The sequence below is a fragment of the Rattus rattus genome, chromosome 8 (assembly GCF_011064425.1).
Source record: "Rattus rattus isolate New Zealand chromosome 8, Rrattus_CSIRO_v1, whole genome shotgun sequence".
Taxonomy (NCBI): domain Eukaryota; kingdom Metazoa; phylum Chordata; class Mammalia; order Rodentia; family Muridae; genus Rattus; species Rattus rattus.
The window spans coordinates 100,830,597-100,855,742 of NC_046161.1; the positions used below are offsets into that span (position 1 = coordinate 100,830,597).

Here is a 25,146-nt window from a genome sequence, read left to right on the forward strand (position 1 = left end):
GGACCTGACCTAGTTTGGTCCAGAAATCCGAGGGTGGCAGTTGAAGGCCTCCTAAGAGTATCCAGCTTGTCAGCAGCTGCCCCTGTGGGGTTTGTGGCTACGGTAGAAACAGTTAATCAGCAAGAAGGTATTGACATCTCTCCTGTGCCCAGCTAGGGTAGACACCGTGGATAAAGAAAGACCGTGATGCAGAAGTAACCCATGAAGGCTCTGATTACTTAATGAAGAAACACAATTAGTAGAGAGAACAATTAGAGTACAATAAAATGGAAATATAATTAAGTTCTTTAAAAAAATGTCTGGAGTGATTCTTGAAAGTGGTCCTTGGAGAGGGGTGGGCTGACTTCTGACACGTCCCCTCCTATCTCTTAGGTTAGGGTCAGCATCTTGAGCAGCAGTTGGCTGCTGTGCGCTTGACCTCAGGTAGCAAACCTATGAACTGGTATTGCTTGCCTGCTGCCAAGTTACTTCCTAAGGATGGTGAAACGTCTCTAATGCCAGCATAATGGCTGAGGCAGGCAGATCTCTGAATCTGAGGCTAGTCTGGTCTACACAGCAAATTCAAGATCAGCCTAGGCTACATTGCAAAACCTTGTCCCAAAAAAAGAAGGAAAAATTCCTTTCTGTTGCTTTCCATTGAATGGACTTTCCCAAGCCTCCCTCCCTGTGTTTCCAGCAATGACGAGTTACCTTGAATGTGTTTGCAGATCCTCCTCCACCACAGCAGCCGCCGCCGCCTCCTGCAGATGGGGTCCCTCCACCTCCTGCTCCAGGCCCTCCAGCCTCAGCCACTCCCTAGCCTGGAAGACCAGGGAACCTCCACAGCCACCACAAGCTGAACTGGGGATGGCAAGACTTGTGTCTCGGCTTCCTTGGTTTTCTTGCAAGATTTTTTTTTCACAACCCCAAGCACAAGTCCCATGTCTCTCCACTCTGATACTCCGTGTGTCAGGTCTTTAGTTGACATTCAATGGAAAGCCTGTGGTGACTAGTGTGCTCTGATCATTTTAAAAGTACCATGTCCCTTGTCCCCGTGTGACAGATGTTAGCAATTGGTCTGCAGGTCCTGTTGACATTAATATCCTCTCTGTGTCTGTCTGTCTGTCTATCTATCTGTCTATCTGTCTCTCTGCTTTGTCTAAGGCTTCAATGGATAATCCTATATAATTATTGTCCTTTCTTTCTCTGTTACGGTTGTTTTTAAAGAAAGTATCCTAAGTTAATAGAAACCAAAAAGTGGTAATGGGCAGAAAGAGATAGCCACAGAGGGACACACCTTAAGGCATTATAAGTGACCTTATTTCTGCTTATCTGAGCTAAGAGTGGTGCTACTGGTAAAGTTCCTGAGACTTGTGACACATAAATGCTCCAAAATGGGAAGAGCTGGGGGGTGGGGGTAATCCCTTTGATAAGTTTCCTGGTGAGGACCATGAGGGACTCCACGCTGCCTGGAAGAACACACCACCGTCCCTGGTGTATGACAGCACAGCAAAGAGCACAAACAGGAGAGCCAGCCACTCCTTCCTTCTCCCACCATACTGGGTTTTTGTGCAAAAGATTTGCAGTATTGACCTAGATGGTTGTTTTCCTAAGGGCAGCGTGGGCTTTAAGTTGAAATTTGGCAGGTATTTGCTGGTTTTTCCCGGTCTAACAAAGAAAAATAAAGGGTCTGGGGCCCTACCTACACACTTTAGGAGTCCCGTCCAACCTTCCCCAAATACACATGCTCTAAACTCACCATGTTACATGTTTTTTAAACCTTCCTCCTATAAAAAAGGAAAACAATGTAAAATGGGCTAAGTAGATTATGCTAAACATTTTCTCTCATGAAGCTTGGTTAGGGTGGCGGGGTACAGATCCTAAACTACCTCTTGCTGTAGCCAGGGTGAATGGGATTTCTTAAGCGGTACTGAGGTGCAGAGTGGGAGTGGAAATGCCCACATGTGACCAGCAGCCTCCTGTACCTCCTTTTTGTAAGACCTCACATTTCCATCTGTCACAGGGGTATGGAAAGTGTGCTGTTGGCACAAGGACCTCGCTTGGCTCCAGAGTGTTAGGCTTTAAGGTTTGGGGAGCCATCCCAGAGGAAGGAAGACAGACAGACACACACACACACACACACACACACACACACACACACACAAATGCCTTAATTTGAGCCTGTGTCTACCCCTGCTGATGAACAATTAGATGGGCTTGGGTTTTGTCAGCTCCCTCCCCCCCTCCCTCCTGTCTTTCCATTAGTAGCAAAAGCGTGTTTTTGGCAGAACTTTAAGTGGCAGCTTCATTCTTGAGAACGCACGGTAGAACACATGGGTGTATTTTCTATGTGTTTTTAAGCTTTATGTATGAGAGGTAGGTAGGCATTTCTTAATAACAAAAAAAGAAACCCCACAGTTGAGATTTGCCTTGGAGACTCTTGGGTTTGCCTCTAACCAGGTGCTCGAGTCACCGCCAGAGTCTGGGGTGCTAGAGCTAGAGAAACCCTGCCCCTTCTTTATAGTCTAGAGTCTTGGGGTGGAGACGGAAGTGAGCTTGTTCCTTGGGAGCTCACTCTGCTCATTTGTCTCCAGGAAGACCCCAGTGCCTTTCGACCGTGGCCAGGACTCCCCTCCATTCTCTCCACAGTAAATTGACTCCGAACACTTGCCTTCTGCCTGGAATCCTAGAAGAATAGGACTCTGGTCCATACTGTGGTCGTTATAACCTAAGGTCTGTAATGTGATCACTTTCCAGTTTGAGAGATGCAATGGAGATAATTTGACACTGTTGATAATCTACAAACCTGAGTTAACAGCTCTTTCCGTGACTGGGAGTCCGGTGTCATTCCTGTAATAACACCCATTCAATCTTGTGAGGGGCGGGCTTGGTACTGTGTGGTTTTTGTACAAATGTGTTTCTCAGTGTGGGTTTTTGTTTTTTGTTGTTTTTCCTTTAGGTTTTGTTTTAATGAGGGAAGGGAGTTTTGAGAGTTTGGGAGAAAATGAATGAAAGTGGCTTAATGTCCCTCTTTTTCATTGAATAAATGAATACCATTTATGAATTCTAGCCCCAATCTCTGCATCCATCCATTCGTTTCATGGTGGGTTCTGCAGCGAGAGTCCTCAGCCTCACCTGGTTCTGGTGAGCTTAAAATTCCGTGGCTCAGAGCCTACCAGGCTGGTCCCTTTCAAGGAGGTTCATAAAGTTGGATACCTTCCCCTTCATTCAAAGAACGATGACTGGAAGCTCTCCAGAAGGAAGGTAGCCTAGTGTCCTAGTGCCTCCTTCAAAGGAGAATGGTCTTAGGGAGTCAAAGAGTTGGTCAGGTAACACTTAGATGTAACTTGATCCTTTATCAGCCGATACAGTGTGTGTGCAACCAAGCCTAATGACATTAAGTCAGTCTCCTGGCTACCCACGTGGTGGGAGAGAACTGACTCCCCAAAGTTGTCCTCTGGCCTGTACATGCACACTCATGTACGAGTTTTATTTAAGATGGAGTCACGGTATAGTCTTGACTGACCTGGAACTCACTCACAGGTCAGGCTGGTCTTGCACTAACACCCACCTGCCTCTCAAATACTGGAATTAAAGACAAGTGCCATGAAATCTGGCTTTTAAGTTTTTTCTCCTCAAAAACGTTGTGTGGTAGTACAAAACTACAAATCCTTCTCAAGACGTTTTGTCCAGTAAAAATAGGAGATCCTGCTGTGTTTGAGGTATATATCTAGCCTTACATACTAGTAAACCCCAGCTGTTAATAAATAGTCACGCTGCACCATCCAAGCCAGCAGAATGTCAAACAGTAAAGAAATAGCATTTCACAGAGGGCAAGCATTCTTGAGGAAAATGAAAGTAATTTACAGTATCCTGAAGGCAGAAAGGATATTGTGGTACAAGCAAGACCTATCCAAAAAAATTTTTTTTTTCCTGGCGAAAACTAAGAAACAATGCAAAATCTGAACTGAGTGGCCTATACTTTCTCTATAATATCCTGAATTCAGTCCCAAGTGGGAGGTGCCTCATGGTTTCTGATGTGCTGGGAATGGGGGTGGCTAGACTGTATTAATCCTGGGAACATATACCTCTATCATAAAGGACAGGCAAGTAGATCTCTTGTAAGCCCACCTAGGGCTACATAGTGAAGTTGGGGGAGAGTTTTAATCCTGACCTTCAGGCAGAGACCTGACACCACACTGCCATAAAGAATGGTTGATGGGCTGGGTAGTGGTGGTTCATGCCTTTAATCTCAGCAGGGATGCAGAGGCAGGCAAATCTCTGAGTTCAAAGCCAGCCTGATCTACAGAGTCAGTACCAAAACAGCCAAGGCCACAGAGAGAAACCCCATCTGGAAAAAAAAACAACAAAAATTGGATAACGTGGGCCAGGCATGGCTGGCATGGTAGATCTCTTTCATAGCTTTTATATTTTCAAAGGGCTTCAGACCACCGGTAGTGTCCTGGCTGGGGTAACACTTTAATCCCAGCACTGGGAAATCAAAGACAGGCAGATCTCTGAGCTTGAAGACAGCTACAGCTACACAGAAAAACCCTGTTTGGGTGGTTTAGGGGTGGTAATGGGAGAGGGACCAATTCAGTGAACCAATTACAACTAACAAACACCCTTGTACCTTCCAGGACCAACCCACACACTGTTCTGACCCCTAAAGGGTCTTTGCTTCCTGTGTTTGCTTTTCTGCTATGCAAAACTCAGAGGCAATCCATAACCTCTTGCATCTCCCAGAAGCCTTTGGGTGCTCTTGTAGCTCCATGGAAAGCAGCCATGGAACCTGTGCTGGCAGGAGCTTTGCCCTTTGCAGGAGAAATCACCGGCCCTAGAGGTAGTGTATGAAGCCCTTAGCAAAGTGGTGATACTACCTGTAGGCACCTGACAGTAGGGGAAAAAGATCTGATTTCCTAGCAGCCTGTCAACTGCTCTCCAAGATGGAGCTGGTGTTGGGGCGGAAGTGGTAGCTCTGGGATTTTGACAGGCTGAGGTCTTGTATCTGGCTTGGCCTTGACCCTGACAGACTGGTAGTAGCCATCTGCATTGTAGCATCCCTCCCTCCCTCCATGTCCGCTCACTTTCGCTGTTTGTTGAAACAGGCCTTCATGTATCCCAGGACAATCTTCAGCTTCTGATTCTCCTGCATCTACCGACCATGTGCCACCCAGCTAAGGCTCAGCTTACTCCACACCATCTACAGGGTCCCTGAGGAGAACTTAGTCCTCTGCCCAGGCAGCAGGTGTCTTCTGCAACCTAGGTAGTTGAGTGGTTTTCTCCCAACTGGCCTGGCTTTGGAGTTAGTTAATAAATTCAAAAACCTTTTGCATCATTATAACAAACCATTGCCTGACAAAATAACTACCCCCAGGTTTGTGATACCCTTTCCAGAAATGGAAACACTTGATCTCCATGAGGAAGTTATAGCAACCCGAAGGCCCTTTAGCCCTTCCCTTCCTGCCAGGAGTGGTGCGGGTAGGTCTATTCCTAGTTGCCTATTTTGCACCTCCCCACCAAAGGAACAGTTTTGTACCCGTGCCTAAGATCAGAAGCTTGGTCATTCTGTGATGGCCATTACTAATATCTTAGCAGCCAGGCATAGCAATATAGCCATAATCCCAGCATGTTGGAGGTAGAGAGAAGGTCTCAGGGGCTGTGGCACATAGCATTAAATACCTGGCAAAGTAGAGGCTGGGCTGGGTGAGGAGATAAGGCTTCTGTTGCCCTGCTCTGCATCCTGGTACCTCTTCTGAAATGCAAGAAAGGAATGAGGGTCTGTAAAGTACACGTGGCGGCCAGCAACTGTTTTAACTCCAGTTCCAGGGCATCTGATGTGCTCTTTCTGACTTTGGATACCGAGTATGGGTGTTGTGCAGACACTTGCAGCAAAACACCCATGCACACAAAAATTAATTTTTTAAAAAAGATTTATTTCATGTATGTGAGTACACTGTAGCTGTCTTCAGACACCAGAAGAGGGCATCAGATCCCATTACAGATGGTTGCGAGCCACCATGTGGTTGCTTGGATTTGAACTCAGGACCTCTGGGAGAGCAGTCAGTGCTCTTAACCACTGAGCCATCCCTCCAGCCCCCACAAAAATTAATTTTTAAAAGGTAAAATGGAAAGCCTCCAGATTCAGATGAATGAAACTTTAAAAAGAAAAGCCAAAATTTCAGTATGTTGGTGCCTAAACTGAGGATGTAAAGTCAAACTGAAGTTCTCTATCCAGACCAAACTGTGTGGCCCATGGTCATGGGAGCAGCGACAGTCTCAATGAAGTAGGTGTCTTTTCTGCACATAAGGATGTGTGCAGCAGTCATGGCTTGGCTTTGGAGACGAGTTACCAAAACACAGTAGGAAACAGACATGAAGCCATATACAGCATGTGTGGCGCCCAAAGGCTTTGAGTTATGTGAATAGAGGACTAGTGAATAAATGGTGGATAATATGAAAAGAGGACTGGGGACCCTATAGGGAGGTAGTGGTGATTTCATTGTCCCCTTCTTATATGACTTCTTAGGTTTCCCAGGCCTTTATGTATCTGACCATACATTTGACACTGCTTGCTAGAGCCTTTCATGCTGGAGTCTCCAGTGACTGTCTCCAGGGTCACACAGATTTGATGCTAAATCTTACTCTTCTCACCACAGAATGAGCTTTCCCTGTTCAATTTATAGACATCTCCCAGTTACTCTGTTCTCAGTGCCAGGGAGGATCAGGTCAGCAGTTTACTTGCTTGCTTGCTTAATAAATACCAAACTGATGCTGGATACATAGCTCATTGACATCACTTTACTTGCATGCACAAGGCCCTGGCTGGGTTCAATTTCAGGCAACTTAAACAAACTGAACAAAGTGGTAGCAGAATTTCTCTCCAGGGAGAAGAGAAGAAAGTTAGCTGAGGAAGGAAACTTTCACAATTGCACACGTGTTTGTTTTACTAATCAAAAACAGAATTTAAAAGAATAGTTACAGATGGGAAACAGAATAGATAGGACATAGGCTAGAAATAGAATTGGTTGGTTAGTTGGTTCTAAACAGGGACTACGGACATAAGCTACCATCACCAGCAAATAACAATTTTGCAGCACTAGGACTTGACCTTAAGTCTCACTCATTTTAGGCAAGTGCTCTCCCTAACTTTAGTGTTTTACCTTGAGTAAGAAAAGACACTTTATTGTGGCCATACCCTAGACATGGAAGGACTTAACATAGGATCGCCCATGCAGACCCACTCTAGAAAGAGGAAGGTAGGAACTTCACCAACATCCACTTTTGACAACTACTACCCAAGAACTGAAGAGAGAAGTAGGTATTTTATCTGGGTAAGCAGATATAATCCTGGAACTCCAAACTGGGACAAGTGTGTCTGGTTGCCACGCCATGGATGCCATACAGGCCCTATAGAGCCACCTCAGAGCCAGGATAGGAGTACCTAGCCGCTGGAATTTTGTCTCCCTGGAGGAGACTCGAGGCTGGGCAAATAGGCCGCAACCTTAGTTGTGAGAGAAAAGGAGTGTTGAACCAAGGCAACCCCACCAGAAGATAAGCGTGAGACAGATTAAGTGATGACTCTCGATCATACTTTTATTTGAAAGGAGACCAGCAACACCAGCATTACCCCATGCCCTTGGACTGAGCTGAACATGATCATTGAAGACGATAATAAAACATCAAGAAGTAGGCTCTTTGGAGACGGGGAAAACTAGGTGACTAAGCTGTACTTCTACCTCCCCTCCAATAGGTCTCCCGGTAAGCAGTTAGGAACAGAGACGGCTGGCTCCACATTCTGTGTGCACCTGATCCAACCAAGAACTTGGGTTTGGGTAGTACTGGGCACCTGCGGAGGTAGAAAAGGACTCAAAGGCCGCCCTGGATTTAGAAAAGGCAAGACGAAATCCAAATACTGGGGACCGGTCTCACCCCTTGCCTGATAATACGTTGGGTGGACCTGGCTGTGCAAGATTTAAACTAATGGCTTTGGCTGTGGACGGATTAGGTCTGATCCGATTAGAGCCTAGGCCGTAGTATTCGCCTCCTTGCCAGGCTCTGTCGACGTTCTCCCTGCTCTGGTGAAGACTTAGGGACGGACTGGAGAACCTTCCCTACACCGAACACCAGATTGGCACTGAAACCCGAAAGTCCGTGCCCCGGCCTCCGCTCTTTCCACACTGGGGGCGCGGGCTTCCGCCCCCTGCGGTCCTTCTGAGCCCCGCCCCGAGCCTGCGGGTGTCGGAGCCCGCGACGTCCCCGCCTCCCCTGCGCGCGCGTGGCGGGTGGGTTCCTCGGAGGTCCGCGGCGGAGCGCTCTCAGCATTGGGAGCGCAGGCGGGCCCTGTGGGCTGCCAACGGTGCACCTGTCGGCTTCCCCCAGTGGCTCTGCTACCGCGCCACGCGTGCATCGCTCTCCACGTCCCGTGCCAGAGGGGTCTGACTGTCCCCCGGCGAGGAGGACCGAAAGGGGCCGGCGTCAACGCGACGTGCTGCGGGGCGGGCGGAGTGGGGGCGGCGCCGAGCGCGGCGGCGGCAGCAGCGGCAAGCGGCAGCGGCGGCGCGGGAGGCGGGGAGGCGCGGCGCGCGGAGGACAGCGGCTGACGGCGGCATGCGGCGGCTCATGCTTCCCACCGTGGGCTGAGGCGGCCGCAGACAGGCGGCAGGCGCAGCGGCCGGGCAAGCGGAGGGCGCAGCCAAGCCGCGCGCACCGCGCACCGCGGCCGGGGCTCCGCGCAATGGGCCGAGCTGGAGGCGGGGGCCCGGGCTGGGGGCCGCCGCCAGTGCTGCTGCCTCTGGGGGTCACGCTGGTGCTCACCGCTGGGGCTGTACCGGGTAGGTACCCACCCGGACCGCGACCCCAGCCAGTCCCTGGCGCCCCACCCCATGCCAGGGTCTCGCTGGCTTCAGGTCCAGGTGGAGTCCTCAAGCCCTGACAAGGGGGCGGGGCACCGCCTGGCCTGCAGCCCGAGACCCGGCGGGAAAAGGGAGGAGGAGAGGACCTGTAGGGGGCTGGGGGGAGGACACAGGCCAGCGGGGAGCAGCCCATAGCCTGTGAGCAGACAGCAGGGTGGGCTAGGGTGGGGGTGGGGTCTTAAGGTAGGGGCGGGGTCTGATCGGGGGGGGGCCTAGATTCGATTTGTGGGCGAGGCTGCGGGGCGGGGCGGGGTTCGGAAGACGAGGCAAGGATGAGCCAAAGTTGGGGGAGTACCCTGACCTCGTCTCGCAGACTGCGGGTGCTATTTGGGGCGGGAAACCATAGACAGTGTGTATTTACCAAGCTTGGGAGGCAGACTCAGGGGCGGGCCTTAAAATGGGGCGTGGCCTTGGAAACTGAAGCAATGTCCCAGGGTGGACCTAGGTCTACAGGAGCTCCCTCAGCTTCTCACCCGGATATGCCACCTTGACACCCTGCCCCTCGCCCTCCCTCCCACAGCACGGGAAGCAGGCAGTGCGATCGAGGCTGAAGAGCTGGTGAGGAGCGGCCTTGCATGGGAGTCGCGTGCCAATGACACGCGGGAGGAAGCTGGCCTGCCAGCAGCAGGGGAAGATGAGACCTCGTGGACAGAGCGGGGCAGTGAGCTGGCTGCGGTGGGCCCTGGGGTCGGGCCAGAGGAGACACTAGAGGCATCGGCTGCAGTGACTGGCACTGCCTGGCTAGAGGCAGATGGCACAGGCCTGGGTGGAGTGACTGCAGAGGCTGGCAGTGGCGACGCCCAGACCCTTCCAGCTACACTCCAGGCTCCTGACGAGGCCCTTGGGTCATCTACAATGCCCCCTGCCATCCCTGAGGCTACTGAAGCCAGTGGACCTCCCTCCCCCACCCTCCGTGATAAACCTAGCCTAGGCCCTGAACTCCCTAAGGAGATCCCCTTGGAAGTTTGGCTGAACCTGGGAGGCAGCACACCTGACCCTCAAAGGCCAGAGCCTACTTTTCCCCTTCAGGGCACTCCAGAGACCCAACCAGCCTCAGATATAATTGACATTGATTACTTTGAAGGATTGGATAGCGAGGGCCGCGGCACAGACATGGGCAGGTTCCCGGGCTCACCAGGAACCTCAGAAAATCACCCCGATACTGAAGGAGAGACCCCCTCCTGGAGCCTGCTTGACTTATATGATGACTTCACCCCCTTTGATGAGTCTGATTTCTACCCCACCACATCCTTCTATGATGACTTGGAAGAAGAGGAAGAGGAGGAGGAGGATAAGGATGCAGTGGGAGGCGGAGACCTGGAAGATGAAAGTGACCTCCTCCTGCCCTCTCAGAAGCCTGGTGTGGGGCCTGGGACGGGACAGCCCACCAGTCGATGGCATGCAGTTCCTCCACAGCATACTCTGGGGATGGTACCTGGCGGCAGCATCTCTCTTAGGCCCCGCCCTGGAGATCCAGGCAAGGACCTGGCCTCGAGCGAAAATGGAACAGAGTGCCGAGTTGGCTTTGTCAGGCACAATGGCTCCTGTCGGTCAGTCTGTGACCTCTTCCCGAGTTACTGTCACAATGGCGGCCAATGCTACCTGGTGGAGAACATAGGGGCTTTCTGCAGGTAAGGGAGTGGCAGATGTTCAGGGGCTGGTAAAAACAGGATCTAAGCAGTGTGAATGGGACAGACTCAGCAAATGGGCATTTGAGAGGCACGGCTTCCCAGAGGAGATCCGTTCACAGGATTCGCAGGTTTGCTAAGAGCCAGACATGTTGAGTACACACCAGTAATCTCACACTGGGGCAGCTGAGGCAGGACAGTTGTGAATTTGAAGCCAACATGGGCTGCATAGTCAAAAAAAGAAAAAGAAAAAAACAAAAAAAAAAAAAACAAGACCAAACAAAAAACAGCTATTCGTGATCTTGCCACCAGGACAAGTTCCTCAGACGTAATATTACTTTCTTTAAAGGCTAAGTGAAGGGCTTTCTCAGAGGGCTGTAGGAAGCATCCACACCTGTGAAGGGAAGAGGCCTGGAACCCTGCTGGGAAGTTAAAATGGCTCCCAGTGCTCAGGCCAGCCTGTGTGTATTTAGCCAGGAGTCTGACATCTCCGAAGGAGCTGTGGGCAAGTAAAGTCAGTGTGCACCCCTAGGGCAGCCCCAAGAGCAGCCACACAGGGGAGGTCAAGCTGAAACTTTTCAGGAAAGCTTGCCAGTAGGGGATGTTTTCGATTTTGGGTGGCAGCTTTCTCCTGTTGGTGACCACCAGACGGAATAGAGTTTATCGATCTCCAAGGACATTATCTAAAGCTACCTCATCAGTAGCCACCTCACCTCTGGGAATCACCTTACAGGGAGAACATTTACCTGATGGAGAACATTACCTGTGGAAGATCTTAGATCAAGGGTGGTCTAGGTAGCACTTTATAAGAGGAGAAGAGGCCTTGTTCTCACCAGCATCTGAAGAACATTTCTATCCTCTACAGATCTCTACAGATCTCCTTCCTTCCTTCCTTCCTTCCTTCCTTCCTTCCTTCCTTCCTTTGCTTCCTCCCTCCTTCCTTCCCTCCTTCCATCCCTTCCTCCCTCCTTCCTTCCCCTCCTTTTGTTTTTTTTTTTTTTTTTTCGGAGCTGGGGATCGAACCCAGGGCCTTGTGCTTGCTAGGCAAGCGCCTACCACTGAGCTAAATCCCCAACCCCGTTTTTTGTTTCTTTATGTTTTTGTTTTTCAAGTTTCCCTCAATATACCCCTGGCTCTGAAGACCAGGCTGACCTCAGACTCAGAGATCTTCCTGCCTCTGCCTCCCGAGTGCTGAGATTAAAGTTGTGCACCACCACTAGCCTTTCTTCTTCTTCTTCTTCTTCTTCTTCTTCTTCTTCTTCTTCTTCTTCTTCTTCTTCTTCTTCTTCTTCTTCTTCTTCCTCCTCCTCCTCCTCCTCCTCCTCCTCCTCCTCCTCCTCCTCCTCCTCCTCCTCCTCCTCCTCCTCCTCCTCCTCCTCCTCCTTCTTCTTCTTCTTCTTCTTCTTCTTCTTCTTCTTCTTCTTCCATTTTGTTTTTATTCATTTATTTTGAAACAGGGTCTTACTATATTGCCCTGGCTGGGGCCACTTCACAGACAAGGCTGGCTTCGAACTCATAGAGATCTGTCTGTCTGTCTGCCTCTGAATGAGGGGTTTTAGGTGTACACACACCATGCCCAGCCCTTTCATGTTGTTTTTAAAAGACAGGGTCTTATGTAGTCTAGGCTGGCCTTGAACTCCCGAACCTCCGGCTTCCACCTCCCAAGTGCTAGGATCACACCCAGTTTTAAGTGTCTCCGTGTTTCTTTCTGTTCCTGTAAGAAGCACTTAAGATTTGATTTTAGCACCTTGGCATTGAAACTTGAGTTCCAGTTCTGTCTGATGTCATTTCCTAGCTGACACTAGGCATAGAGGATGTGACCACACAGTTCTGGTTGGAGCTGCCCAGCCATTCCCAACAGTAATTTCTTTAATCAAAAAACTATGGCGATGGAAGAATGCAGTAACGAATGCCTGTGACCCCAGCCCTGGAGAGGCAGAGGCAAATGAAATAGGGGTTCAAGGTTAGTCTAAGCTCCACTTTGAGTGTGAAGTCACCCGAGGCCATGTGAGATCCTGACTCAAAAAGAATTAGGATGGTCTTGAGAAGAACTTGCCAGTTAGTTAAAGACCACCAAAAACGCCAAAGACTCTGTGAAGTTTGTACTCTCTTTAATCTGGGGAACTGCGGCGATGACTTGAGGCCAGGAACAGCAGTCCCTGCAAGGCCATCTTTCATCCTACTGGAGGCTGACGTTTTTCCCTACCACAGTGAAATCCAGAGCCTCTGGAGAGCTGTGGAAGCACCAGGACCTCCTGGCGCTCTCCGGGAATTCTCCAGTAGGAGAAAGATGTCCTCCTGGACGGTCTGCAGAGCTGCACTCATGCCCGTTCCCCTCGCTCAGCTCCTATCCCAAGATCACAGACATACACACACAGACACACACACACACACACACACACACACACAGACACACACACACACACACACACACACACACACACACCTCCGCACACGGCCCCTTCAGCTTTGCACACCCAGGCCTGGCCACCGCTCACAGACTGCTTTACATTCCGCTCACAGAGGACTGCTGAGTCTTCGGTTGCAGACTGCAGCATGCCTTTGTCTCCATCACCCTGACCCACTGCAGGGAGAGGATCCGAGCTACGGCAGAACTTTTCTAGAACACCGGGTGAGGGGGCCCCCACGTAGAGGGGTCTGCATTCCCTGGCAACCCCAAACGAATCATCTGTAGAAGTGTCTGTACCTCCCATTGCTGAGAGATTCAGTTGGGAGACAAAAAATTCCTTATTAGGCGCATCTCCCCTCCCCGTTTTGGGTGTGAGGTAGCCATTTCGCTAGCTAGTGCATAATTTCCTCGTTTCTGGGCCCCTTTCTCCAGTCTGTCATTCACCCGAGGTTCATGTCCTCCCTCCTTTGCCTGCCTCTGTATCCTTCCACATCTCTCTCTTTGAAGCAGCCTGGTTCCCATGGAAACAGCAATGTCATTGGAAGAGTTGGAGCCTGGGAATGTCCCCAAGGGCAAAAGAAAGTCACTCAACAAAAGAGCGAAAACCCACCCCAAGGGGTTGGTCCTCACTATGTTGGCAGGGGGTTCTCACAGTCCTAAGGGAGGTTTAGGGGCAGAACCTTTGCAGGGGTAAGAAGTGGGTATCCACACATCTCTGCCTGTCAGGTCCACGTTCTCAGCGTCATAGGAACTAGCTGGGATAGAGGCTACCACGTGCAGGGCAGGTCCCAGGACTTCACCTGGAATCACACAACCATCTTGTACGCAATCCCAGGGCGGGCAGAATTCTGGGCAAGGCAAAAGCCCAGGATTCTATCCCCGCCCTACCACTTACGAGCTAGTGTCTCTGCTTTGCTCGCCTCCTGCATTTATATCACAGGCTTTGGAACACCTGTGGCGTTGGGGTGAAGACAGGGATGAGGTCTGCTCGGACCGGGGCTGCCACAATCCCAGTCAGTCCTCAGAGCAGGCTACCGAGTTGTGTGTTGTTGGCATCAGAGTCGGGCTCTCGCTGTGGCCAAGACTGCCCGCCCCATCACCTGGGTCCCTCTGTGCCCTTGCAGGTGTAACACCCAGGACTACATCTGGCACAAGGGGATGCGCTGTGAGTCCATCATCACCGACTTCCAGGTGATGTGTGTGGCCGTCGGCTCGGCTGCGCTGGTGCTGCTCCTTCTGTTCATGATGACTGTGTTCTTTGCCAAGAAACTCTATCTGCTCAAGACTGAGAACACCAAGCTGAGGAGGACCAAGTAAGTCTGTACCTGCGGCCTCTGCCGGCAGAGGCGCGGCCCCGCCCCGGGCTTCTCGGAGGGTGTCTGGCACCTGTTCTCTAGCCCTTTGGTTCACGCTGAAAGTTCACTCAAGTTTATCTATTCGAACGGAGAACGTGCTGGGGAAAGCCTTGGGGCTCTGTAACTATCAGCCATGTTCCGGCTCCTAAAACCCAGGAAAGAGAGGCCTACCAGCATATGCCACGTTTCTAAGTAAATTACTGCACTCACTCTGCCTGCTCTGCCTGCCTATACCTACTTCCCTGGTCTTTGACACCCAGTGGTCAGTGCAAGGATTTTACTCACGAATCAGAATAGGATAACTCCAGCCCCTTCAAATCTGCTATCATTTAATATCAGCTCCCCCTCCTCAGTAGATACTGAGGGGAGAGATGTTAGGCTACCTGGCATCGCCTTTTAAAGGCTACCCCCCCTTAGACTTGGGAGTTAGCTTAGTTGATAGGATGCTTGCCTCCAGTGCTCAAAACCACCGTTTGGTCCTTTGCACCACACAAATGGGGCGTGGCAGCATATCCCAGAACTCAGAAAAGGTGGGAGCCAGACGACCAGAAATTCAAGGCCATCCTCGGCTAGGGAGGGTGAGGCTAGCCTGAGCTACGTGGGACTCTTTCTCCCCTTGAGCCATGCACCAGGTACTGGTCCACGAGTCACCGTTCGTCTCACCTTTTGAGATCGAGCACCACCTTGCAATGTCCCTTTGGTCATTGTCCACTTTCCCCTGTAGGAGTGATCCGCTTCACTCGTAATTAAGTGGTACCCATTTACATACGTGAGGGTAGGCCCATGCACGCATGCACACGTATGCCACACAAACTCTGGTTGACCCGTGCTCCAATCAGAATAGAATTTGGCATTGACGAGTGTTCAGAGTCCGCTTCCTGTCCTGTGTATTTTAAGGACCGTCCAGGAGTACGGGGTCTCGTTTTGGCTCTCGAGCCATTCCAGCCGTGCATCTGAGAGATGACCAACATTTACCATTAAGTCCACACCTTGAACACTCAGCAGGCAACCTTAGGCACTAAGAAAAGGCTTCTCTGATGTTCGAGCAAAGTAAAAACATCTTTAAAGTGTCACAGGGGTCTCATAAGGAGACTAGCTCCCAGACCCAAGAGAATTTATACAGCACCGGTCTCAACTTCGTTCATCTTCTCTGACAGTAATCTTGCAGGCAGGAAACTCCCTACAGAGAATGTGGCCGAAGGACTTGCCCTGGGTCCTGGGAAAAAGACAAACACCACGTATTGCTCCCATGCTGGGTAAAGACACATAGTGTGCAGACAGCGGCAGCCCTGTGACCTTGCAGCTAACCGCCATGAGACTGAGAGGGCCCCTCCCCTATTGTCCCTGTGCATTGAGGCAGGGACATAAATCTGTGCACATGATCGCTCCAGAGTAATACAAGCCACGACCTTTGGCTCCTCACTCCATGGCTGCACTGAAGCAGTGGGTGTACAGGGAGTGGGGACACAGGGCCACTTCAGTCAGGGCAGCTGCCGGCGGTGAGCGCCTGAGAATGGGAACGTCACTGCCCTGAGGACGCCACATGCACTCAGTCCTGCAGATAGTGTGACATTCATTGATTCTAAGATACACATTTCTTCTCACATATCAGCATCTCTGAAATTGGATTGCGTCTTACAATTGCTGGCATCGTGAAATCACTGTTGGCCAGATGGTTGTCTCAATACAGTTGTAATTGCCTGGCACGCGCGAACACGGTCATAGTTGTTCATATCATTGGCAGTTCTTTAAAGACCCAATGTGCTACTCGAGTCTAAGAAACCCCGGGGGCTAAGAAAGTATTGGATCGGTTTAAGTGACTGAAGTTTATTCCCACGGACAAGTCAAGTCCTTGTGCATCTCGCTCTACCCTGATGTAATACAATATCTATCACAGAGCCGAGATATCACTTGCTGGGATATTGCAACGGTGACTTGACTCACATTTCCCCTTCCCTCTTCTGTCCTTCCAGCAAATTCCGGACCCCATCTGAGCTCCACAATGATAACTTCTCCCTCTCCACCATTGCCGAGGGCTCCCATCCAAATGTAAGGAAACTTTGCGACACTCCCTGTGTCTCCTCCCCCCATGCCCGTGCCTTGGCTCACTGTGATAACATTGTCTGTCAGGTAACTTATCTTCCTCTCATCTCCCCTTTCGCCTGCCTCTGCCCTGCCGCCACCCCCCCACCCTAACCCCATCCCACGCCGGGCCCCCTTCCCCTGTCTCAGAGTAGGCGGTCACCAGACAACTTTGAAGATCAGCATTAGGGCAGCCCAGTGGGGCAGGGTATAGTGTATTGATTCTCTGACAAGGCTGAGTTACAGGTACTAGAGTCTTCTAGAATGGCTTTTGATTCGTGCGTCACCTGCGCTGGGGGATTGATTTCCTGATGGTTACTGAAGCAAATGGACATTGCCTCTTGGGATAGACAGAGAAACCTGCCACGAGGTACTTTCTGACACCCCTAACAGTTAGCAGACTTACACGTGCTCCTCAGGGCCGAGGCAAGCACAGGAATTTCTAGAATCATTAGTCTAGGGATCCGCGTGTAGGAAGGGGGGTGTCTTGGTTTGTTTTTCCTTCTGAGACAAACGCTCACTGTGTGACTAACATTGAATGTGCAGGGTGTCCCCCTACCTCCACCTCCCAGTTCTTCAAAATGGAAGCTTGAGCCGCCACCATGACTGGCTTGCTATGTAGCTACGATGGGTTTGAACTCCTGACCCTCCCCCTGTCTCCTACACATTGCGATTACAGGTACACACATGCCTCACTTCTAATTCTGTCCTTAGATGGATAAGTTCATAATATCAGTTGAACCCTTGCCCCCCAAAGGTCACAACCACCATGTTCTGAGGACACCGGCTAACTGACCGGCCTGGACAGTGTAATATAGGACACAGTCAGAGAGCCTTGTTTTGGGAGGTGCGGGGGTTTGACAGGCTTTCTCTGTGTGTAGTCCTGGCTGTCCTGGAACTCACTTTGTAGACCAGGATGGCCTCGAACTCACAGAGCTCCACCTCCTCTGCCTGCTGAGTGCTGGGATTAAATGCAGGAGCCACCGGCACCCGGCTCAGAGAATCTTAAAAATAAAGTCGGAGCCATCTTAACCAAATTATGTCATATCTAGATCCAGGACTTTTGCACATAACGCAGGCTCCGTGCTTCCAGATGAGCATTTTATCAGTCTAGAGATCACAGCTACATGGATCGGGAACCACCGGGAGGCTCCTGACCAGAGCGACAGTGTTGGAACAGAGGTTTGAAAAGCTCTGTGATTAGAACTTAGGGAAGTCAGGGCTCTTTGCTTCTTAGCATTTTGGACCCATTCTGTCCAGAGGCCCCTCCTGTAGCTTAAAAATGTTTCCTGTCTGAAGCTGATGCTGATCTCTGCTGACTCACTTAGGAAGCTGAGGCAGGGGGATTGTTATCAGTTCAATCGCTTGAGACCTTGTCTGAAAAATAAAGAGGGTTTGATGCCAACTTGGACCCCATATTAAGATCTTGTCTCAAAAACAAAAAAAAAAAATAAACATTTTCAAAAGCTCTGGGAAGGTAGCTTAGTGTATGGAGTATGTTCAGTCACGGTTCATGGATGACTAGAGGCATAGGCTCTCCTGGTTCCTCTGCCAGAGCTGCCATCTTGTATGCATGGGGCGGCAGATGTGACCAATATGGAGTTGTTCCTGCCTAATAGCCGAACCTGCCTCCGGGAGGTTTGCTTCTTCTTTTTTTTTTTTTTTTTATAAAGATTTATTTATTTATTTCGTATATGAGTACACTGTAGCTGTCTTCAGACACACCAGAAGTGGGCATCAGATCCCATTACAGATGGTTGTGAGCCACCATGTGGTTGCTGGGATTTGAACTCAGGACCTCCAGAAGAGCTGTCAGTGCTCTTAACTGTTGAGCCATCTCTCCAGCCCGGGAGGTTTGCTTCTTCAGGTAGCTTCACTGACTCCTTCCCACCCTGAAAGGGGCAGTAAGAAAACAGCTCCTTCTAGGATCAGGCGTCTGCATGAGTCTGTGCAAAGAACAGCTCTTGGAACCCTGTGGAGAGTTCCATAGTTCCACAGTTCAGAGACTCAGCTATGAAAACAGAGCAGAGAGCAGGTCAGCTGCCTTGGACCCTGCTAAGAAGGAGCTGTGAGGATGGCTGACAGGCAGAAGGGCCAGCCCTCAGGGAAGTGCAGGGCCAGGCTGAGGTAGTCTCCTGGCTCCTCTGGGATCTTGAAGGAAATTTTCAGCTGAGGGTCAGCACCAGAGATCGACCTGTGGCCCCGATATGCGCATGCACACATGCACACATGCACACCTACACACACACACCCCACTGTCCCCTGAGCTCGAGCCCAGGAGTGTCGTCCTCTCTGCTCCTGTCTGGGTCGAGTGCATGCAATCTCACGGTGGGGGTGAGCGGATAACTTGAGGAAGTTAGTTTTCTCCTCCACCACTAGAGTCCCAGGGATCACACTTTATCCGCCAGGAGGGACAGCAGTCACTGTTACACTCAGCCTCATTTCAGATGTTTTAACGGAGGGGTTATTTCTTTCACAGAAGTTAAAGCAGAGTGAGTCAGTTATCTTCCTACCTCTTGCAATAAACTCATTTGTCACAGTCTAAACAGATTTCAAAAAAATCTGGGTCCTCTGGGAGAAATCAGAAATCAGTTTCTGGTGTGTTTGCCAGTGTCCCCTTCTTTCCTCCCTCCTCTGAGACAAGGGGAGGCACTGTCACCTGTGCCACAGTGTCAGTCTATGTGGCCCAGCCCTCCGTGAAAATGCGTGGGAAGTTCCAAGAGCAGCTTTTGAGTAAAGTCACCTGAAACCCAGAAGAAAATGCCCAGCCCCCAGCTGCCTTTTGTCCCTCCTCCTTCTAAGCAGAGGGGACACTTAGGTCCTCTGAAGACCTGAGGGGGTTTCCAGGAGTTCGCTTTATCTGTCTTTTCCTCACGATCCCCCTTGGTGCTTTTGTCTCCTGCTTAAATCTTTCCTGCTTCCCAGATCACCCATCCCTTAGAGGTTTGCAGCTGAGCCAGGCCTGAGCCCACATCACTCCTGGGCATCCAGTGCCCATATGGCTGGAGTGGAGCACTGGGAACAGGGGTCCACAGCGGTTCTCAGGATGCGTGCCAAGTATCTGTCCTGCTCCCTCATGGCCAGGTGCATCTGCCAACTCAGACAGATGGCCTGTCTGCTGTGGCTTCGGTGACCTTGGGCTTAACAGGGTCAGCTCTAGTGGAGACAGTTGGGCTGAAGGAACCCACCTTGGGCTAGACACTCCCTCCTGTGTATCCTTTCCTAGGGTTTATAACTTGTTTGAGATCCCTGTTTGGGTCTCTGCTCCACACTTTCAGAACATGCTCTCCAACTCCCAGACTCGATGGCAGTTTTCCCTGTAGCTCAGACTGCCTTTGCATTTACCGTCCTCCTGCCCCAGCCCTCCGAGTAGCTGGGCTCACAGGCCTGAGTCACCAGGACGGGCTGGCAGTCCCTGAACCCTTGGGGTGGCTTGCCCACCTTTGGGACGTTAGAGCTCTAAGTCACTTTCTCCCCTATGTACCCTGAAGAACATGTGTTGAAGGTGAAAGGGACCCTAAAAGGTACCTGAAACCAGGCTCTTGTAAGGGGAGAGGTGAAGGGCCCTACTGTGCTTTCCTGGCCCTACAGTGTGTCCCTTGGCTATTCAGACCTTTTTTTGGAGGCATGGGAGTTGGGGGAAGGGGTCTCCTGCATTCTGGACAAGCACTGAGCTGTATCTCCTGCCCCATCTTGAACTTAGGAAGTGCAAAGCAAGAATGAGCCATTCTGCGGTGGCTCATACTGTAATGCTAGCACTTGGAAAGGCCGAGGCAGAAGACCATGAGGTCAGCCTGAGCTACACAAGTTCAAAGCTGGCCTGGCCAACACAGGAAAACCTGGCTCAAAAGCCAAGAAGTAAGCAGGCAAGAAAAGTAAGAGTTGTTTTGGGAAGCCTAGCATGGTGCGATTCTGAAATTGAAAGGTTAAAAGCAAGAATATCAGGAGCTCAAATTCATTCTTGGCCACCTAAGTTCAAGACCAGTTTAGCTTATAAGAGACCCAGTCGCAAAACCAAACAGGGCTGGCAAAATGTCAAGGTGCTTGCCCCCAAGCCTGATGGTCTGAGTTTGATCCTCAGAAACCATGTATTTGAAAAAGAACCAAGTCCAACTCATTGTCCTCTGACCTCCACGTGAGCATGGTGGCACTGAGCCCCATGTGCATACATAATCAGTAATTCATTTCTGAAGAGTTTAAACAAACAGGAGCTAGAGAGCTGCCTTGGGAGTTCAGAGCTTGATGCAGTCCTGAGGACTGGAGCTCTGACCCCTGCGCTCCCACAGCAAGCAGAGTACGCCTGCAACCATGCACACCTGTAACCATCCACACCTGCAATCATGCACACCTGTAACCATACACACCTGCAACCAAGTACAACTGCAACCATACACACCTGCAATCATGCACACCTGCAACCATACCTGCAACCATGCACACCTGCAACCATGTACACCTGCAACCATCCACACCTGCAATCATGCACACCTGCAACCATGCACACCTGTAACCATGCACACCTGCAACCAAGTACAACTGCAACCATGTACACCTGCAATCATGCACACCTGTAACACCTGCAACCATACACACCTGCAACCATGCACACCTGCAACCATGTACACCTGCAACCAATCATGCACACCTGCAACCATGCACACCTGTAACCAACACCTGCAACCAAGTACACTACAACTGTACACCTGCAACCATGCACACCTGCAACCATGCACACCTGTAACCATCCACACCTGCAACCATGCACACCTGCAACCATGCACACCTGTAACCATACACACCTGCAACCAAGCACACCTGCAACCATGTACACCTGCAATCATGCACACCTGCAACCATGCACACCTGCAACCATGCACACCTGCAACCATGCACACCTGCAACCATGCACACCTGCAACCATGCACACACCTGCAACCATGCACACCTGCAATCATGTACGCCTACAGCTCCAAGGGAGGCAGAGACAGGAGGATGGCTGAGACTTGCTGCCTTCTACCTTAGCTGAGAAAACAGGTGCCCTGGGTTTGGCCCCTGTCCCCCCAAAATAGGAGAGTGATAAAGGAGGAGCTGTGGCACCCTCTCTGCCTGTCACAAACATGCAGCACGGTGTATCCACAAATACAGATAACTAAGGAAATCTCTTCAGTGCTGATGCCTCTAATTCCAGCACTCAGGTGGCAGAGGCAGAGGCAGAGGCAGATGGATCTCTCTCTCTCTCTCTCTCTCTCTGAGAGTTCTAGGCCATCTGGTCCTACATAGTGAGTTCCAGGACAGCCAGGGCCACAGTGAGACCCTATCTTAAAACAAAACAAAACAAGCCATTAAAAAAGCTGTCTAGTAAGATGAGGGTGTTCTTTCCCCCTTTAGGAAGTGCAGATGTGTGTATACCTGTGAGTTTATGTGCACCATGGTACCTGAGGAGGCCAGAGAGTGTGGGATCCTCTAGAATTGGAGTGATGTGGGTGCTGGGACCAAACCTGGGTCCTCTGGGAGAAACAGTAAGCGCCCTTAACCACTGAGCTCCGTCCAACCCCATCTCTACTGTTCTGGACCCTTAAAATGACTGGGGCACCAGGGAAGCTGATACTGAGGCTTACCCTGACTGTCATGCCCCCTCCAGTGCTCTTCATGAGGAACGAGGCAGGGGTTGCCACAGCAGCCTCTGACAGCTCAGAATGTGGAGTCAGAGCCTGTGCTGGGTGAACTTCCTGTAAGTCCTTAACAGGCAAATGCAGCTCAAGGTCAGGGTCCGGACACAGGTAAACTGATGCATCAGCCCAAACATGGGCTGACAAGAGTGTGGGAGGCCGCTGAGGTGGCTGGAGGAGGCATTGGGGCCTGGCTTGAGCAAGTGCCTTCTGAATTAGTGTCTCCAGCAGGTACGTTCTGATGACCTGAGTCCACGTCCTTAACTTCTAGTTGACTATGGGAGAAGTCACCATAGACCTGTGTAAGCCCCACTGGGGACTCTGACTGAGGCCAGGGCTTCTCGTAAGAGCAGTTATCCACACAAGACTTTGAATCCTTAGTCAAGCATTTAAAGGACCTGTTTCTTGGGCTGGAAAGGTATCTCAAGGGATAACACGTGCTGCTCTTACAGAAGACCCAAGTTCGATTCCCTAGCACCCATATTGGGCAGCTCACAACTGCCATGAACTCAAGCCTCAGGGGAACCTGAGGCCTCTGACTTCTGCAGTCATCTCTGCTCAGGTACACATCCCACACACAGATACGCAGAAGAACACACGTACACACGATTAAAATTGATAAGAGATCTTTCCTTGGAAAATCTGTAAAAAAGAAATAGCCAGGTACAGCAGCGTACACCCTTCATGCCAGCGCTAGCCGGGTAGTGCCTGTCAGATCTTTGTGAGACTAGCCTGGTCTACATATTAAGTTCGAGGCCAGCAAGGGCTACCTACATAGTAAGATCCTGCCCAGGACGGATGCTTTCAGGAGGATGATTTTCCTTAGCTGCAGCCGCTCCTCAGCCCTTAGACTCTTGTTCCAAACTTAGCACCGCTGTCTTTGCTCCCGCCCGCTCCCAGCCATCTAGGAAAGCCTGAGGCATTGCTTTGGTCCTTCTGCCTGCTGTCTTTCTTCCCCACAGCCCCCCCCCCAAACTCTCTTCTCTTCCAGGATGACCCCAGCGCTCCCCACAAAATCCAGGAAGCTCTCAAGTCCCGCCTGAAGGAGGAAGAGTCCTTTAACATCCAGAACTCCATGTCACCCAAACTCGAGGGTGGCAAAGGTGACCAGGATGACTTGGAGGTGAACTGTCTCCAGAATAACCTGACCTGAGACGGAGGAGGGAGAGGGGAGAGGGGGGTGGGGGAGGGAAGGACCGTGGTCTCCTCTCGGGCAGAGCCGGCTCCTCATAACCATTTGTTAAGCTTTTCCTTTGCTGATCTCATGGCATGCTCTGATGTGTTCTGTAGGAGGGGGAAACTCTTAAAATAAGCAAAGAAACCGAGCAGGGTTGCGTACATTGGATGGTTCTCGTCTGTGCTCTTTGTACGTTGCTTCTGCAGCTGTGATTTCTAAGCCCATGCTGGCACTCAGCTGACTTGGTTTTTTGGTTTTTGTTTTTTCTGTTTTTGTTTTGTTTCTTTGTTTTTGGTTTTGGTTTTTTGGTTTTGTTTTTGTTTTTGTTTTTTTGTACTTTGACCCACCTTTTTTTGGAATACCAGTTTAAAAAAAACAAACAAACAAGGTTCTTGAAATAAAACTTTTTAAAAAGCTGTCCACTTCCTTAGTGCTGGGGCCTCCTGTCTGCTCGGATGTTGTCAATTCGGAGTCTCTTCCCAGGGTACCTCCGGTTCCCCTAGCCCGACTCCCTAGCCTCCCAAAAAAAGGTTCACAACCATCTGTGTCTGAGGTTCCACAAGATTGCACACCATATTCTGCCCTCTTCCAGCACCAGGTGTGCACACGGTGCACATGCAGGTGAGCTCCATGCTTAGAAACAGAAAAGAAATATTTTTTTTACATAGACAGAGCTTTTCTCTGTGAAGCCCTGGCTGTCCTGGAACTCACTCTGTAGACCAGGCTGGCCTCCCAACTCAGAGATCCTCCTGCCTCTGCCTCCCAAATGCTGGCATTAACCCTGAGTGCTGGGATTAAAGGCAAGCACCACCACCTCCCAGCTTAAATACGTTTAAAAAAAAAATGTTTGAAATCTTGGTAGTAGTGGTGCCTCATTTTTGCTGCCATGACAGAAGGACAGACGTGCCTCGGACAGCAGGCATTCTCACAGGTCCGAGGACAAAATTGGCATCTCTTGAGACCTCTTCTCCTGGCTTGCCCACAGACAGCTGTGCTCTCTCCTCCCTGGGCCATCGTGGGGAACATGCGTGAAAAGAGGACATAGCACAGGACCATCCTCTGAGCCAAAGAGCCATCGTTTTACGAGTTCAGCTGTGTCCATTCAAAAGCGAGCGTCCCAGCTGGGCTTACTGTCTGTTTCTATCCACCCGAGAGAGGCGGAGCCGTACAGCTGTGCCTCCTTATGCAACTCTGACCTAATTGCACACAGCCTCAGGGAGGGGCTAGATATGGTGGTGGGGAATAGGAAAAGGGGCTTCATCCCTGCCAATGTGGGAGGAGTCACAATTCCTACTGGGTAAAGCCTTTGTGGGGGAGGGGAGGCCCCCCACACTCTAGTGAGTAACCTCTCAAGCATGCTCTGTAGCCAAAAGCCCCATAAGCCTACTGGGTTTCCCAGGCTGAACTTTGAAGGGTCTATCCTGTGGTTTGTCTCCTGGGTCTTAGGTGGGATAGACATTGTTGACATTTCCCCTGGAAGGAACCTTAGCATCAGAGAGAAATGTCATTCATACGTCTCTGCTGTCTTTGTTTTGTTTTTTGAGAGGGAGTCTCATGTAGAAACCTGCTAGGGTCAGCTTTGAACTCTTGATCTTCCCTCTATTTCCTAAGTGCTGGGATTCCACGAGTGTTCGAGCATATGGGGCCCTTCCTGTCCTAAAGACAGACTCTACCGGAATGGGGCCCTTTCGGAACACTGGATTTAACCCTATCTCTTCAAAGGCTTTTCCTCCAACTACTGTCACTGTGGAGGCTGAAGAGTCAATATATGACCTTTTTGTGGGGGGAGGGACACAGTTTAATCTATAATAATCTGCTTCATCTACTGTTAAAGACCACGTATAGCCACGCATAGCATTGCGTGCCTTTGATCCCAGCACACGCCTGTAATCCTAGCACTCAGGAAGCCACAGGATTTCCAGGCTAGCCCA

The 25,146-nt window shown here is 50.6% G+C and overlaps 2 protein-coding genes across 3 annotated transcripts in view; both read left to right on the forward strand.

The window, feature by feature from the left end:
- The window catches only part of Smarcc1 (SWI/SNF related, matrix associated, actin dependent regulator of chromatin subfamily c member 1), a 101,503-nt gene extending 98,448 nt beyond the window's left edge, over positions 1-3,055 (forward strand). Inside the window, exon 28 of the mRNA XM_032910749.1 lies at positions 708-3,055. Within this exon, the coding sequence (XP_032766640.1) occupies positions 708-799 (92 nt within the window). The 3' untranslated portion in view covers positions 800-3,055. The remainder of the gene's footprint in view (positions 1-707) is intronic.
- Positions 3,056-8,549: 5,494 nt separating this feature from the next.
- On the forward strand, positions 8,550-23,383 carry Cspg5 (chondroitin sulfate proteoglycan 5). 2 transcript variants are annotated; one of them, XM_032910750.1, is made up of 5 exons: positions 8,550-8,813; positions 9,415-10,525; positions 14,057-14,245; positions 16,261-16,417; positions 23,030-23,383. In XM_032910750.1, exons 1-5 carry the CDS (start codon positions 8,717-8,719, stop codon positions 23,189-23,191), a joined length of 1,716 nt encoding a protein of 571 aa, XP_032766641.1. In that variant the 5' UTR covers positions 8,550-8,716; the 3' UTR covers positions 23,192-23,383. The 2 variants fall into 2 exon arrangements, with proteins under 2 accessions (XP_032766641.1, XP_032766642.1); XM_032910751.1 differs by having other exon boundaries at positions 8,553-8,813; positions 16,261-16,336.
- The last annotated feature ends 1,763 nt before the right edge of the window (positions 23,384-25,146 follow it).